The sequence below is a fragment of the Rhinatrema bivittatum genome, chromosome 6 (genome assembly GCF_901001135.1).
Source record: "Rhinatrema bivittatum chromosome 6, aRhiBiv1.1, whole genome shotgun sequence".
NCBI lineage: Eukaryota > Metazoa > Chordata > Amphibia > Gymnophiona > Rhinatrematidae > Rhinatrema > Rhinatrema bivittatum.
In genome coordinates this window covers 123,543,714-123,561,778 of record NC_042620.1, presented here as the reverse complement: position 1 = coordinate 123,561,778, position 18,065 = coordinate 123,543,714, and the positions used below count along the sequence as shown (strand labels likewise).

The 18,065-nt window shown below is 41.8% G+C and overlaps 1 protein-coding gene across 1 annotated transcript in view; it reads left to right on the top strand.

The window, feature by feature from the left end:
• Window positions 1-18,065, top strand: part of TTN (titin) — a 509,207-nt gene that overhangs the window by 332,429 nt on the left and 158,713 nt on the right. The window contains 12 exon segments of the mRNA XM_029605898.1: window positions 15-278; window positions 6,135-6,401; window positions 6,510-6,773; window positions 7,611-7,750; window positions 7,861-7,987; window positions 8,183-8,449; window positions 8,559-8,825; window positions 9,781-10,047; window positions 10,138-10,277; window positions 12,032-12,158; window positions 12,948-13,090; window positions 17,942-18,065. Coding sequence (XP_029461758.1) covers window positions 15-278; window positions 6,135-6,401; window positions 6,510-6,773; window positions 7,611-7,750; window positions 7,861-7,987; window positions 8,183-8,449; window positions 8,559-8,825; window positions 9,781-10,047; window positions 10,138-10,277; window positions 12,032-12,158; window positions 12,948-13,090; window positions 17,942-18,065 — 2,397 coding nt within the window.

Sequence of the window (18,065 nt, the reverse complement as noted above, 5' to 3'; positions counted from 1 at the left end):
CACTTTATTTTCAGAAATTGAACTTGACTTTGCTGTGCCTCTAAAAGATGTCACTGTCCCAGAGAAGCGTCAGGCCAGATTTGAATGTGTCCTTACTCGGGAAGCAAACGTTATCTGGTCTAAGGGTCCTGATATCATTAAGGCTGGTGACAAATTTGACATCATTGCAGATGGAAAGAAACATATTCTTGTAATCAATGATTCTGCTTTTGATGACGAAGGAGAATACACTGCAGAGGTTGATGGTAAAAAGAGTACAGCAAAGCTTACTGTTGAAGGTAAGAGTTTTATTTGTAATGATTCAGAAGATTCCTTATCAGGTAAATTTTAAAAGGAATATGTGTACTTGGCGGGGGGGGGGGGGGGAGAGAGATTAAGACTCTGTAGAGGGTCAGTCTGATACACTCTATATAGATACCACTCTAGGGGGCACTTAGAATCAGGGTGAGTTTTCAGGAGGTGAGTTGGGGTTAGGGGTGTGTTGTTACAGACACATTCAGAGGTATTCATAGTAAAATTGACATCAGTAAAGAATTATAACCCTTATAAGTGATGAAAAGGAGTAGATTTGAATTATGCAGCTAGCACTGCAGTGTACAAATCAACTCATTCTGTTAGACTTTTCATCACTTATAAAGGCTATAATTCTTTACTGATGTCAATTTTACTATGAAAACCTATGAATGTGTCTGTAACAACCCTCCCTTACTCCAACCCACCTCCCAAAAACTCGCCCCGATTCTAAGTGCCCTGCTAGAGTGGTACCTATATAGAGAGTATCAGACCACTCCTACGCAGAGGCACTCTCTTTCTTTCTCTCTCCTCCTGAGGTGCATTAGCAAAGTTATACAGGCAACATGTGCACATTGCCGTTGCAAAATTTGTGGTTCTATGTGTCAATCTTGGTCCTTTTCCACCTCCTTATTCTGAACGCATGTACGCTCACCCTTCCCAGCTTCTTAAAATTTGCTTGCGGCCCACATACGTGCATATGTGGCTGTTTTAAAATTTACCTGTGTGTATATCTTCTAAAATATATAATGTAGCAGCTTAAAATGCTTCAAACAATGAAACAACAAAGGACTGAAGAGATTTTCTTTAACATAGTAACCTAGTTAATGTTGGCAGATAAGGACTATTTTTCCCGGCACAACTATTCTCAAGATCAAAATCGTAGAGCATATAGAAAGACATGGTTTAATGGAACACAGTCAACATGGATTTACCCAAGGGAAGTCTTGCCTAACAAATCTGCTTCATTTTTTGAAGGGGTTAATAAACATGTGGATAAAGGTGAATCGGTAAATGTAGTGTATTTGGATTTTCAGAAGGCGTTTGACAAAGTCTCTCATGAGAGGCTTCTAAGAAAACTAAAAAGTCATGGGATAGGAGGTGATGTCCTTTTGTGGATTACAAACTGGTTAAAAGACAGGAAACAGAGAGTATGATTATTTATTTTTATTTATTTATTTCAGATTTTTATATACCGGCATTCGAGACAGCAGTCACATCGTGCTGGTTCACATAAAACAGGGGTGCATAGTAAACATAACTATAACAATAGTGTTGAAAAGGCAGTTACATATAACAGGGTGATAAGAACTTGGCTGAGAAGGAAGAGAAAGGAAAGGTTATTGAAATTCACACAGGTAAACGATAGAAGATAAGGATGACCATGGTGTATTTGGAGATTAGTTAACCGAGTTGGAGATTAGTTAACCATGTTGGAGATTAGTTAACCATGGTATAGTTGGAGATTAGGGGTGGCTTGGCGGTGTTCTATCAGTTGGCGTCCGGGAAAGCTTGTGTGAATATCCAGGTCTTTAGTCTTTTTTTGAAAGTTGAGATGCATGGTTCTGTTCTTAGATTTGAGGGGATGGAGTTCCATAACGGTGGAATGGCTGTAGAGAAAGCCCGGTCTCTTAGTGTGCAGTGTCTGGTGGATTTGGACGGTGGTACCTGTAGAGATCCCCTGTATGCATCTCTTGTCGGTCTTGACGAATTGTGTAGTTGGAGAGGGATCTGTAGTTCAATGGGAGCCAGTTGGTTGATGTTTTTGTAAGTGGTAAGAATGGCCTTGTATATTATTCTAAAGTGTATAGGTAGCCAATGGAGGCTCTTTAGAATGGGGGTTATGTGGTCCCTTCTCCTGGTATTTGTCAGAATTCGTGCAGCTGCGTTTTGCACCATCTGAAGCGGTTTGGTGTATGAAGCGGGAAGGCCAAGTAGGATGGTGTTACAGTAGTCTAATTTTGAAAAAATGATTGCTTGTAGAATGGATCTGAAATCTTGGGCATGGAAAAGTGGTCTAATTCTTTTCAGCACTTGTAGTTGGTAGAAACAGTCTTTGGTGGTTTTGTTAATAGTGGCTTTGAAGTTCAGGCGATTATCAATTAAGACTCCTAGGTCTCTCACTTGTGTGATTGTTGGCGTGGCTTGTTGTGCAGAGGTGATGGTGCTGTTTTCTGAAGCGATGAGCAGGAGTTCAGTTTTGCCGGAATTTAATACCAGGTTTAGGCTGGTGAGGAGGAGTTTAATTTTTTGAAGGCATTTATCCCAGTAAGCCAGAGTTTTTGCGAAGGAATCCTTAATGGGTATCAGGACCTGGATATCGTCCGCGTAAAGGAAGTGTTTGAGGTTGAGGTCGGTGAGAAGTTGGCATAACGGTATAAGGTAAATGTTAAATAAAGTAGGAGACAGGGAGGACCCCTGTGGGACTCCTACTGATGACGGGTGTTGAGAGGATTCTTTGTTCTGTATCTTGACCTTGTATCCTCTATTGCTGAGAAATGATATGAACCAAGATAGAGCTGTGCCTGAGATACCTATGGAGGCTAACTGGTTAATGAGGAATGAATGATTAACGGTGTCAAAGGCTGAAGAAAGGTCCAGTAGGATCAGTAAGAAGGCTTGACCTTTATCGAGGCCCAGGATGAGGTGATCTGTTAAGGAAATGAGGAGGGACTCCGTGCTTAGTGTTTGCGGAAACCGTATTGTGATGGGAAAAGGAGGTTGTTTTCTTCAATGTAGTTTGAGAGTCGGGTGTTCACCAATTTCTCCATAATCTTGGCTATGAAGGGGAGATTGGCGATCGGACGGTAGTTGTTTGGGTCATTAGGATCTAGATTAGGTTTCTTGAGTAGTGGTTTGAGAGAGGCCAATTTAAGGTCATCTGGGTAAGATCCTTGCGTTAATGAGCAATTTATGATGTCTGACAGGGATTTGGAGATGGAGTCAGGAATAGATAGAAGCAATTTTGAGGGGATGTGGTCCGAAGGGTGAGAAGATGGTTTCATTTTCCGTAGTATACCTTGGATCTCAATGGAAGAAGTGAGTTCCAGTTCTTCTAAGCGGGAATTTTTGAAGGCGGTCTGATGTGGTGTTGAAGTAGAAGTAGAAGCGGTGTTAGGGGGCAGTTGAGTTAGAAGTTTGCTGATTTTGTTGTTGAAAAATAGCGCTAGTTCTTCCGCTTTAGATTTGGCTTGGTTTAGAGCGATTTCTGAAGGGTTTATTTGAGTGAGGTTAGAGACGTAGCTAAAGAGGGCTTTAGCGTCGAAGATTAGGTGGTGGATCTTGGATGCGTAGTAGTTCCTCTTGGATCTTGATGTATTGGATTTGTATTGGTGAAGAGTTAATTTATAGGTAGATAGAGTGAGGGTGCATGGGTTTTTGCGCCATTTAGCCTCATTTTGTCTTAGCAGTAGTTTAAGCTTTCTTAGTTCTAGGGTAAACCATGGTTGCCTTTTGGAGGAGTTGGGGTGAGGTTTTTTTGTTGTTAGAGGGCATAGCTTGTTTGCTATCGATTCCGTGATGGTGTTCCAAGATCGAAGCGCTGAGTTCGGATTGGTGAAATCTACTTGGGTGAGATGTGATGATAAGTGATTGCTAAGATCTTCTGTGGTGCATGTTTTCCTGTAAGTAAAGCAATGTGAGGGTATGTGAGATGGACTGGTATCTTTTATTGAGAAAGAGGAAGTTATGAGGGAGTGATCTGACCATGGTACCTTCGTGCAGGTGATTAAATGGTCAATTTTCTCAGTGGAAAAGGGTAAACAGTGGAGTGCCTCAGTGATCTGTATTGGACCAGTGCTTTTCAATATATATATAAATGATCTGGAAAGGAATACGACGAGTGAGGTTATCAGATTTGCGGATGATACAAAATTATTCAGAGTAGTTAAATCACAAGCGGATTGTGATACATTATGGGAGGACCTTGCAAGACTGAAAGATTGGACATCCAAATGGAAGATGAAATTTAATGTGGACAAGTGCAAGGGAAAAATAATCCTTGCTGTAGTTACACGATGTTAGGTTCCATATTAGGAGCTACCACCCAGGGAAAAGATCTAGGCATCATAGTGGATAATACTTTAAAATCATCGGCTCAGTGTGCTGCAGCAGTCAAAAAAGCAAACAGAATGTTAGGAATTATTAGGAAGGGAATGGTTAATAAAACAGAAAATGTCATGATGCCTCTATATCGCTCCATGGTGAGACTGCACCCTGAGTTCTGTGTACAATTCTGGTCGCCACATCTCAATAACGATATAGTTGCGATGGAGAAGGTACAGAGAAGGGCAACCAAAATGATAAGGGGGATGGAACAGCTCCCCTATGAGGAAAGGCTGAAGAGGTTAGGGCTGTTCAGCTTGGAGAAGAGACGGCTGAGGGCGGATATGAGAGGTCTTGAATGATCATGAGAGGTCTTGAATGAGTAGATGTGAATCGGTTATTTACTCTTTCAGATACTAGAAAAACTAGGGGGCACTCAATGAAGTTAGCAAATAGCACATTTAAAACTAATTGGAGAAAATTCTTTTTCACTCAATGCACAATTAAGCTCTGGAATTTGTTGCCAGAGGATGTGGTTCGTTCTGTTAGTGTAGCTGGGTTCAAAAAAGGTTTAGAAAAGTTCTTGGAGGAGAAGTCCATTAGCTGCTATTAATCAAGTTTACTTAGGGGCGGATTTTAAAAGGCGCGCGAATAGCCTACTTTTGTTTGCGCTCCAGGCGCAAACAAAAGTACGCTGGATTTTAGTAGATACGCGTGGAGCCGCGTGTATCTGCTAAAAACCTGGATCGGCGCGCGCAAGGCTATGGATTTTGTATAGCCGGCGCGCGCCGAGCCGCGCAGCCTACCCCCGTTCCCTCCGAGGCCGCTCCGAAATCGGAGCGGCCTCGGAGGGAACTTTCCTTTGCCCTCCCCTCACCTTCCCCTCCCTTCCCCTACCTAACCCACCCGCCCGGCCCTGTCTAAACCCCCCCCCCTTACCTTTGTCGGGGGATTTACGCCTCCCTCTGGGAGGCGTAAATCCCCGCGCACCAGCGGGCCTCCTGTGCGCCGGGCCGCGACCTGGGGGCGGGTACGGAGGGCGCGGCCACGCCCCCGGACCACCCCGGGCCGTAGCCACGCCGCCGTACCCGCCCCCAAAACGCTGCCGACACGCCCCCGAAACGCCGCGACGACCGGGCCCGCGCCCCCGACACGCCCCCCTCGGAGAACCCGGGACTTACGCGAGTCCCGGGGCTCTGCGCGCGCCGGGAGGCCTGTGTAAAATAGGCTTCCCGGCGCGCAGGGCCCTGCTCGCGTAAATCCGCCCGGTTTTGGGCGGATTTACGCGAGCAGGGCTCTGAAAATCCGCCCCTTAGGGAATAGCCACTGCTATTAATTGCATCAATAGCATGGGATCTTCTTAGTGTTTGGGTAATTACCAGGTTCTTGTGTCCTGGTTTGGCCTCTGTTGGAAACAGGATGCTGGGCCTGATAGACCCTTGGTCTGACCCAGCATGTCAATTTCTTATTTTCTTATTTTTTCTTATTAAAATGGTTCATCTAGTCTGCCCAGGAAGTTACTTAGGGTAATAACTACCACTCCATGCAAGTTACCCCCATGCTTTCCATTAGGATAGTAACTGTCACTAAGTGCAGGTACGCACAAGCAGAAAAGTTAACTTTAGGTGTAATAGAGGATACTCTAGTTCTTCATTTACATTCTCTAATCACTGTGGTTCTATTCAACAGTTCTGATTTAGAGCTATATTTTTCAAAGATTTTCCCTTATAGGTGCATAATTACATACCTCTTCGAAAACAAAAGTTTAAATTCATTAACTTGTCATGTTTATATTCCAGGCATAAGACTGAAGTTCATCACACCACTTAAAGATCAAACTGTCAAAGAAGGGCAAACAGCTCATTTTGAATTTGAACTTTCTCATGAGAACATGCCGGTGACCTGGTTTAGGAATGACAAAAAGCTTCATACAAGCAGAACAGTTCTTATGGCTGCAGATGGGAAGAAGCACAATTTAGAAATCAGAGAAGTAACACTTGATGACATCTCTCAGATTAAAGCTGAAGTCAAAGGATTACACACTACTGCAAACTTGAAGGTCCTAGGTAAAGAATGTTATGTTGATGAAAGCAAGAGATGTATAAACATTGTTATATCTTTCTGCTTGAAAGGGTCATCAGCTCACAGTGTTATGTTGGGTATGTCATTTGCAGAGGCTGATCCATACTTTACAGTGAAGTTGCAAGACTACACTGCTACAGAGAAAGATGATGTGATCTTGGAATGTGAACTCAGCAAAGACGTACCAGTGAAATGGTTCAAAGATGGCCAAGAACTTCAAGCTTCCAAGATGGTTTCTTTGAAGGTTGATGGCAAACGACGAATTCTCAAAATTAAGAAAGTTGAGAATAAAGACAAGGGCAAATATGAATGTGACTGTGGAACTGATAAGACGAAAGCAGATGTGAATGTTGAAGGTAAATGGCCAGAATTTACCAACACTGGGGAACTTTTGGCATTGCAGTTACTCCTTTTTCCTTTTTCTTCCAATCAGTTGGAATTTCTGGGATTCTGGAACCACGAGCATTCATTTGCAAAAGCCAGGGATTTTTCCCTCTCTTTTAATAGACCCACTCTTCTACTGTTTCTGGTTTGGTCATTGCTGCAATGGTCCTGAATTGAGGAGCAATGCACCAGGGCACCGTCCAGAACCTTGTATTGTAGGCTCTCAATCTGGCCACAAGGCGTTACCCTTAACAAGGAACATGAATTTTTCCATTAGGGGCTATGAATGCTGAATCCACAGCATTCCCAGTCCAAATCAATTCAGGAATCAGGGACCTTTCACATGGCAGTATGCAGCACTTTCACTGAGCCACCAGATTGGCCCATAACTAAAGAAATTTAAAATGATGTGTTTTTTGTTTTGTTATTGTTTATTTTTTGAGAAGAAGGGAATTTGGCTTAGCTGTTTCCTCCAACTATTTTAGCTTTCCAGTTCAGTCGGTGTCAACCTCTTTTGGGTTATGGCACCATGAGCATCAATTGTAATTACCTGGGGTTGAGGATTCCTCATTTTTAACTCCACCCTTATTCCAGGCCATTGCAATGATTAATCCTCAAGCAGGGGCCACAAACCTTGACTCCCTCCAGAACATGTGTATATGCACCCCAGGTCTGGTTTCAATGGTGATACTTCTGCAGCATCCCTACCTTCAACCAGCCTGAGAACAAAGATCCCATAAAGAAGTATACAGCATTATCAGTGGACCTGACCTAGCTCAAGATTTTAAATATATCATATTATGTTTCAGCTCGCATTATCAAAGTGGAGCGCCCCTTGTACGGAGTGGAGGTGTTTGAAGGTGAAACTGCACGATTTGAAGTGGAAGTCTCAGAACCTGATGTTCATGCACAATGGAAATTGAAAGGAGAAGTTTTAACTCCTTCACCTGTAAGATCCTATTATTTGACATCTAAAATGTGAAATAATTATTCATTGTGATAAATTGTTTCCTAAGAAAATCATTACTAACAGACATTACTTTTTACTGTAAACGCCAGGACTGTGAAATGATTGAAGATGGCAAGAAGCATGTTCTTATTCTTTACAACTGCAAATTGGACATGACAGGAGAAGTTTCCTTCCAGGCTGCAAATGCCAAAAGTGCAGCTAACCTTAAAGTAAAAGGTGGGTATGATGCTATCATTACCTTTTTATTTGTTTAATGAGACATACAACAACATATAGTACAAATGAGACATACAACAACATATAGTAAAAATACTGTCATAATTATCAAGGCATTTTAAAGATCTCTCTCATTGACTAGGACAACAACCAGAGTGTATGTTTTGAACTCACACTGACTTCCTTTAATTTCAGAATTACCTCTCATCTTCATCACTCCACTCAGTGACGTCAAGGTGTTTGAGAAGGATGAAGCTAGGTTTGAAAGTGAGGTGTCTCGAGTACCTAAAACCTTCCGTTGGTTGAAAGGAACTCAAGAGATCCAAAGTGATGATAAATTTGAAATTATTGCAGAAGGCACAAGGCATTCACTGTTTATCAAGACAGTTGCCTTTGAAGATGAAGCAAAATATATGTTTGAAGCTGAAGACAAAAGAACAAGTGCCAAGCTGATTATTGAAGGTGGGCATTGCTGTAATCTGTGAACTTTCATTATAATGATATAATCAATAGTGAGTTTTGTGAGTGTGGTTTTTAAAAACATTTTAAAATATTTCTTCCTTTGTTTTAGGTATTCGTCTTGAATTCATTACACCGCTAAAGGATGTAACTGTAAAAGAGCAGGAAACAGCTGAATTCACTGTTGAATTGTCCCATGATAACATTCCAGTCAGCTGGTTCAAGAATGACCAACGCCTGCACCCAACCAAGTTGGTCTCAATGCATGATGAGGGCAAAATTCACAAAATCACATTCACAGATGTCTCAATAGATGACACTTCTCTCATCAAAGTAGAAGCTATGGACAAATCATGTGATGCTAAGCTTACTGTCCTTGGTAAGTGAATGCCATATTTATCTAAAAGTTTTATTTTCTTAAATTTACTTATTTTAAATTATGTCTTATCACATTTTGTGAATTAATAGTGTGCATAATTATTTATCTGCTTTAGTATCCTATTTTGGAAAAGCTTTTACCCATTCTCTGTGATGTATGCTAACAAGTATCATTTTGAATTTGATGCTGTACACCATAATCTACACATTGGTCATGACGTACAGCACTGTCAGCCAGTGACATTTTTCATTCAGCACAGGAGCTACAAGGAGATGAGAAGATCCTCTGCTGGTAGAGAGGGGCAGTGTGAGGGGGACCATACATAGGGGGTTTTCACTTTTGAAATTCGGTAATTGGAAGTGGGGCTTATATTGAAGATCAGGGGCCTTGCTGTGCATGGATGATGACTCAGAAGAGGTTGGAAGGGGACCAGGAATAGTTCTATTGTTTAGAGAAGCAATTGGAAGAAGAGGGAATGGGATTGGGGTTTTGTTTGAAGGGATGATCAGAAGGGATTGAGAAAGGATCATGGACATTGTGCATGTCAAGCCAGGTTGGGGAGGTTCTCCGTGCTAACTGACCCTTTCTTTTGAGCCAGTTATTGCAGGAGAAGATGTACTAAGGTTAATGATTTCCAGTGTGCACCTGCTCTCAAAGGCCTGTGCTCACTTTAACAATGGCCTTGGAGCACAAGTGCATTCTGCATATCATTAACTTAGTACATCAGTACTAACATTTAGCACACTTTTGGTATATAGGTCCCAAAGTAGCTGAAAATGTTGAAATTCTGATTGTGTAAAAGTTTCCCCATAAAATCATGCCTTCATTTGCGGTGCACTGTAACTTGAATTGTTCATCCAACTGAGCAACTGTTTTGTCATCAACTTTAAATACAATCCATTGCACTTCAAAACAGTAAACATGGCATTTGTTTTTGCTATATTTTTACTTGCAGAGGGTGACCCATACTTTACCACCAAGCTTCAAGATTACACAGCAGTAGAGAAAGATGAAGTTGTTTTGCAATGTGAAATTAGTAAAGCCAAGGCACCGGTTAAATGGTTCAAGGATGGGAAGGAAATAACTCCATCCAAGAGTGTTGTTATTAAGGCTGATGGCAAAAAACGAATCTTGACCATTAAGAAAGCCTTGAAAAAGGACATTGGTGAATACACATGTGATTGTGGCACTGACACAACCTCTGCAAAACTGAACATTGAAGGTAGGAGTGTAGAGTCCACTGCTTGTTCATAAGAGCCTGGTGTTGTGACTAGTTCCATTCGTGCTGACTTTATCTGCTGCTGTGTTTCAGAACGGGATATTAAAGTGGTCCGTCCCCTCTATAGTGTTGAAGTTATGGAAACAGAAACAGCTCGCTTTGATACTGAAATCTCTGAAGAAGATGTGCATGCAACTTGGAAACTTAAAGGAGAAACCTTGCTCCAGTCCCCAGTATGAACCTTTTTAATATACTTACAGTTTCCCCGGTATGAAATCTTGTAATTAGTTTCTTAGCAAAGATAAAATATGTGAAACTGAGGAGCATATATTAGATAGTCTTTTGTTAAACAAAACATAGCCTGTAATTAGATATTAATAGTGAAGTTATTGTAACTTTTCAAAAAATGTTAAAACTTAAAAATCTCAGGAGAATTAACTTTCTTAAAGTGGAGAATGTTAGTGAATTAGGTTTGTTTTGTCGTTACCTTGTTGAAAGTTTCCCAATGACACATCCTCCGATTTTTTTTCACCTTCCAGACCCCTCAGTAAAAAAAAAAAGTATAAAGTAGGGAAATGTAATAACTCAGGGTCTTTGTGACTATGTGGATCTACACTAAAGAAAGGTCAACCTCTGCATAAAATGGATATTTTTGATACGATTGAAGAAATTTTGATACGATTGAAGAAATTACTTTATTTCATATATATATTTGGCATTGCTTATATTTATATTTATTGCTACGTTAAATAGTTATACTGCTTATATAATATATTATATTTCTTTACTTATTACTATTTATTACCAGTTAAACTATTATTTCTTTATTTAGCTCTATGTTAAATTGTCAACCAGTTATACTGTTCCATATGTTCTACTGTTCCATGTAAAGCTCAGCTCTCTGTTGAGCAGTTCTTTGTTTTATGTAAACCAGAGTGATTTGTAGTCCCTACAAGAACTTCGGTATATAAAAATTAAAAATAAATAAATAAATAAATAAATAAAAATTTTGTAGATACCTGCATCCAAAGAAATTCTGCTGATAGCATTCTTATTACAAATTTTTCCATCAACAGTGGGAATCTTCCCAAATAGCTCTAGGACCACCAGGGCAGAAACAGAACATTTTTAAATTATCAACAACGAAAAAGAATAAAGGCTAGGCACTCCAGTTCTTTGAACATTGATGATCATATTCCCCTTTCAATTCTTTCCTCTCCTCAAGGGCATGCTTAAGGATCTATATATCTATACCCTAGAAGAGAGCAGAGAATAGGGGCAGTATGGTAGAGACATAATCAAAGGTACAAACTATGCAAAGGAATTTTTAAAACAAGAAATCAAGATACAGTATGAGGCTCAAAGTGGAGTGTTAAAGAGTAGTAAAAATATTTCTTCACAAAAAGGGTGGTGGATGCATGCAGTGGAAGTAATGAAGGCAAAACCAGTAACCACGTTTAAGATGTAATGGGACAAGCACAAAGGATCTTACCTGCAAAAAGTAAAGGAAACCAGAGATCAGCTGTGATCTATGGCATTGCAAAAGGAAGCAAACTGGGACGATGAGATGGGTCTAATAGTCCTTATTTGCCATCATAGAATTTTCCCATGTAATATGGGACATGCAATACCAATAATTTGGTCCAACTTTCACCAAGTCATTGTGGATTATGGGTGCAAAATTCTCTCTACAATATGCCTGCAAATGCAGGATAGATCACAATCTGAAAACATTCATTTTTTTGTGATTCAGATCACTGTTTTCTTGGAACACCCATATCTGGGACTTTATTGATAAAGGATGCTGCTTGCTGATTATTTAAACTCCTTTTTGATTGGAGATTTTTTTTAAGGTTTTATTGCATAACTATTCCTGTAATATTCAATGTTTTATTCACATTATTTATCTGGGAAAAAGCTGAAAAATAAATGTGAAAAATTGTAAAAACATTATTACTGGAATTACACATTTTCTTTTCTTTTATAGGATTGTGAAATTAAAGAAGAAGGCAAAAAGCACTTCCTTATCCTTTACCATTGTAAACTGGATCAAGCTGGTGGAGTTGACTTCCAAGCAGCTAATGCCAAGTCCAGTGCTCATCTTAGAGTTAAAGGTAATTGTTTTCATGTGTGTGGATATTAGTTTACCTTTAATACTTATTTCTATTGGTAGATTTAGTGTGCCATAAAACCATGTTAAATGAAATATCTTTTTTTTTTTGCCACAGACACAGAATAGGAGAAGCTTTTTGAAAACAGAGCTTATTTTGTCCATGAGACACAGTACTATTTATAAAGTACAATTGTACTCACCAACCTATTTACATAAAGTGTAATGCACTGGATATTTCTCAGATTTTGGCTCCTTTTAATTATAGCAGTTAGAATAGAAAATACAGATGCACTCTATTGTTATTGTGGTTTTGCATAATTATTTGTTTTGAAATGAAAGTATTGCAGAGAAAGTGCTGTGATGGCTTTTCAGTCCTGAAGAGAGTTCACCAAACTGACAAATTTTGTGTGAATGCCTGGTTTGCTGGATAGTGAAAGATAATCCACCCATTCGCCACTTGATCCCATTCAGTCCAGCAACACTATTTTAGAAAGCACATACCTTATGCAGAAAGAGGCATGTGGATGATTGGCAAGGAGGCAGATGCACTGGGAAATTACTGCTGGCCATGTTCATCTTAAGGAAATGGCTATATGGAAATAGAGGGTCTCTAGTGACCAGGCTCCCTTCCTCTCCTTTAGTGGCCCCTATGTACTTAGGGAGGTTAAATAGCTCCAGTGCTATAGTTTGCTTTCTTGGGGAAAGCTGCAATGGAGATCAGTGGGTAATAGGTTGCAGCTCTTTTGAGAGTAGGAAAATAAATTGAAAATGTCTTTCTTTCCTGGAAAAGCTCGAGTGATTGGCTTGCTGAGGCCCCTGAAGGATGTGACAGTGACAGCTGGCGAGTCGGCTACTTTTGAATGTGAACTATCCTATGAAGGGATCCCAGTGGAATGGTTCCTGAAAGATAAGAAACTGGAACCCAGTGACAAGGTAAAATCTCTATAAACAGCCTCTGCTCAGCTGTCTTTTCTCTTGTTATCAAAAAATGTAACTGAATTATCTCTCACTTCCTCAACTAGTACCGAAGATATTAAAGTCATGACTGATATTTAATGGTCAGTCTTTAATCACTAAAACTACATCTGTGTGTTAATGCCCTTATTCTACTGGATTTTAAATACTGTGAGATGCCAACGAAAGAAACATTTTAAATTTACTATGTATGAAATTACACTATAGACATTTAATATAAAACATGAAGTTAGTGCTTTAGTGACAGTATAATGTTAATTGCTGTCATTAGTTGAATTTGATTAAATGCTTTTCCCAAGCTGTATTCTTTTGAATGTGTAACTGGATTAAGCGTGCTGCATATAAGAGGCTTAAGAGGATTGAAATTCTATTTGAGGCAATTGCTCATAACTACCAGATAACTTTCCAGCCAGATTTGCTCTCCAAGCATTTCTCACCAGCTATTTTTAATTATTCTTCATGTGCTGGCTCTACCTTTTACATAGTGGGAGGGCCAGGAAGTTTTAAATTGTTACTTAAAATTCAATAACTGCTATAACTACTTTGAATATTTAGAATACATTTAACAACTTTTCACAGTTAGATTTGTTGCTGCATCTCTGGATGAATGTAGTCAAAAAGTTTCAAAATCACAAAATTGAATAAGTAAGAACAAGAAAATTGCAATACGTTTTGAAAAGAACATAGCAAAATAAAAATGAACTGCATGCAAGAAGAATGGATGAATACAGTTTGTTCAATGTATCATGGCCTTTATAACAGGGTACCATCAAGCTAGGGTGAGAAAACATTGATGAAAATTGGTTCTTACCTGCTAATTTTCGTTCCTGTAATACAGGGGTGGGCAGTTCCGGTCCTCGAGGGCCACAAACCAGTCTGGTTTTCAGGATATCCCTAATGAATATGCATGAGAGAGATTTGCATGCACTCTGCCTCAGTTGTATGCAAATCTTTGTCATGCATATTCATTAGGGATATCCCGAAAGCCAGACTGGTTTGTGGCCCTCGAGGACTGGAATTGCCCACCCCTGCTGTAATACCACAGATCAGTCCAGAGAAGTGGGTTGTGTATTCCTACCAGCAGGTGGAGTCAGAGAGCAAAGAACTTGCAGGGAATCGTCTCGAGGCGAATTGCCAGCCCCCAAATCAAGCTCCTGTCACACAGGGGCTAAAACAGGAGGAGAATCCTCTTCATGCAATTCTCGGTGCAATGAACCCCTCTCCCCCCCCCCCCCGGAGGGGGCGGATGGACCCGACGAGCCCTCCATCCCGGAGGAGCAGTCAGAACAAAGATTAGCCCAATCGAGCGCCTGACCGCATGCCCCACACGCGCGGCAGGTCGCCGATTTAGTGCAGGGGCCCATAAAAAAACTGCGCGGCCACGCGATGGAAGTTTGAGGAGAAATGGCCATTGCAGTGAAAAAAGCGCGTGTCGCCGGAGACGCAAGAAAATCAAGCCGGCAGGCCTAATTAAAAACAGCTGAGCCTGCAAACGCGACGAAATGCGCCGGCAAACGGGCCTTGTAGTACAGCTTACCCTCTTCCTTCAGAGGCAACCCAGAGCCCCGGGAGCTGAGGGGAGATGCCGACCAACTCCCTGAACGGCTGCTGAGGTCCCCCCCCCAGCCCCAATTCCTTACCTTCAGAAAAAGAAATGCAGCAGCTAGACTTTTTCTTTTTTTTCTTTTTTTTTTTAACTTTATGGAGCCTCATGCAGGGAAAGTCGAGGGAGCAGATGAAGTGGCTTTGGTGGGGAAAAAAACTAGGAGCACCCGGCCTTCACCCACCGAGCCGCAGTGGGTGAAACCTAGGCAGGGGTGTCCAACTGCCCCAGATGCCCAGCTTCCACTGAGTGATGGCCCAGAAAGGTGCCTAACACCTCAGGAAGCGCTGTCAGAAAAAGAAAAAAATCACTATCTAACAAAAAACAAAACACACTGACTAAAAACTAAGACTGCAGGAGTGCATCTCTACCACCTGCTGGAGTCAGAGAAATTCTGAAAGACGGCAGTTGGCACTCTTCTATATATGGCAGTGCCCAAAGTTCTTTGCTCTCTGACTCCACCTGCTGGTAGGGATACACAACCCACTTCTCTGGACTCATCTGGGTATGTTCAGGAATACAAAATGTCTTCTTTTTGAGACTTTCCTCACCCAAATGACGTCAAATCTTCACCAAGCTGTACTGTGCTGTTCGTACATCTCACGCTACATGCGAAAGTGGCCCTTAAACCCTAAACCACCACTAACACCTCACCTCGACCTATCATGTGCACATGTTATAAAATAGCCACGTCCATGTGCACATGCTGGGAACCGCATGCACATGGATGCACGTGTGTTTTTGTTTTTGTTTTGTTTTTTTAAATCTTTCAGTGGGGGAATTTTAAAAGACATGTGCACTGATGTCATTGCCATTTTCCCAGTTTGTTCAGTTAGGGGATAGGATTTCCAACCCCCCCCCCCCCCCCCCCCCAGTTTAATATCATCCTTCCCTGTACGTACCCGGATCAGTCCAGTCTGCTGGGTTTTGCCTCTCTTCCAGCAAATGGAGACAGAGAAAAACTTTGAGAGTGCCCTCTCTTAACCTGGTGAAACACCTGCTGCTCCTCAGTATTTCTCTGTCTCCAGCAGATGGAGGAGGTGCAAAACCTACGGTTCTGATCCAAGCACTAATATATTAGAAAAAAAAAAAAAAAGGTCAGAAATCGGTGGAGTCTGCCAGAGGGTTGGTGAGGTCCTGGTGGGACCATCCCCTCTGGTTGTAGGCATCTTCGGACATGCAGGGGTTGGGAACCCCAGGCTTGTAGTGTGGTCAGTCGGCGGGGGATAGCTGGTGGTCTGGCTTCTTACCCCCTTTATTGTTATCATCTGATTAAGCTGTCATCATCTTCAGGGAAGTCCTTCTGCCTGTTTTGTGACTTTTTTTTTTAAGTTTGAAAAAAAAAAAAAGTTTAGTTTAAAAAAAAAAAAAGCAGCAAGTGGGGAGTTCCCTGTTTATTTTCTTCGTGGCGGGTATTTTTTCTTCTTGGGCCGACCGACCGATCCCGTGCGGTTTTTTCTCCTTCCCCTCAGCCATGCCGCGATCCGGCCGGTGCGATCGCTGCAGCGATCGGCTTACCCGCAGTTTTTTGGGGACGTGCAGCAGGTGCCTCTCCAGTGGGGAGGAGAGTTCTGGCGTGGCTGCAGCGGCGATTCTCGTGCAGCACAGCACGGGGAGGCTGCTCGCTGTCCCCGAGGCTCCGGAGGACCCGTTCCCGGTCAGCGCAGGAATGGCAGCCATCTTAGATACTTTTCGCGCCGCGGAGGCCAGGGTGCTGGGGGAAGGGGACCATCCTTCCCAGCCGAATTGAGCCTTGTGGGAGCCCGGGCAGCAGGTGAGGCCCCCCTGATGCAGATTCTGACCCTTTAGAGGGCACTTCGGCTGAGCCCCAGCTGTTTTCCCCTCAGTTTATTGTTTTGATGTACCAAGCCTTTTTGGCTAGTGCAGGAGGCAAGCGGGGGGCTTCTCCTTTTCAGGAGCCTGCCGCCCCACCGTGCAAGGTTCCTAGGAGAGAGGTGTCGCCGATGCGGATTCGGCGGATGCAGGCTCCAGGTTCGCAGCCTTCTCCCAGCGAACCTGTCTCTGATGATTCAGATCCAGGGGAAGGGCTGGTGGAGCACTGGATGGCCAGCGCCATCTTTAAAAATGGCACGGGCCATCCAGTGCTCCTACCATGTGACAGGGGCCGGCCAATGGCACGGATACCCTGTCACATGGTAAGGGCAAAGGGCCATCGACGCCATTTTCATTAGTGGCAGCCGATGGCTCGGGAGCGGGAGATCACTGCAGGGACCCCCACTGGACCACCAGGTACCTGTAAAATGTTTTTGGGAGGTCGGGAGGGCGGGGGAAGCTAAGGGATTAGTTTTAAAGGGTTGGGGTGGGTTTAAGGGTTATTTTTGTGTGCCGTTTTCCCTGCCCTCCCCCAAAACGATAAGGGAACCCCCACAAACAATATCGTGGGGTTTTCCTATCATTTTGAGAGAGCCCCCGATTTCTGACGATTTTGAAAATATCGACGATATTTTCAATCGTCCGAAGCCCGATTCACATCCCTATTCATTGCTCAAATTCCTAAAAAGAATACATTTTTTTATATAATAGAGGGAAGACCTCAGTATTGGCAAAGGATCTGATTATCTCAGAAACGTCTTGTGAGCCAATTATTCCAATCACTGGTCTTTTACCCTCTTAGTTTTATTTTTTCATTAAAAATTCTTTTAGTTGTCTTCTATTGGTTTCTGCTTTTCCACAGCTTTTCCACAGTTTCAGTTCCAGTATTTCAACCAGACAAAACAAATAATTTTCTAGTAGTCACTTAACTATTTCATGTTTAACATGAGGAAAGGAAGATATAAAAGAGTCAGGGGTTTTGAAATTAAAAGCTGTTTCAAAGAGGTGGATTTTTAAGCAGGATTTGAAGGTACGGTACTTGTAGGTGAGAGAAAATAGTTTGAAACTAAAAAAAGAGATTCTTCTAAGAAAGATTATCTTATCTGAGCCCACCCATTAAGCACATACCATGTAGTGCCTGCCTCTTACAGTCCTATTAAGCTTTGTTCACATTCAGTGTTAATGCTCTGATGAATATAGTAATAGTAGCACCACAGTCACAGTCTGATAAATTCTTTAAGTAACACAACTCTGGCTAGCACTTTCTGGCCAAAACATAAAATCCAACAAAAGCAATATGCAATTGTGATACATCTTATATAATGCTATTGAATGGATTTGTGAATAATTTCAATTTGTCTTTGATTTGTCAGGTTGTCACACGTGCTGAAGGAAGAGTTCACACACTTACCCTTAGAGATGTTCAGTTAAAGGATGCTGGTGAAGTCAAACTGACCGCAAAAGATTTCAAAACCCAAGCTAATCTGATTGTGAAAG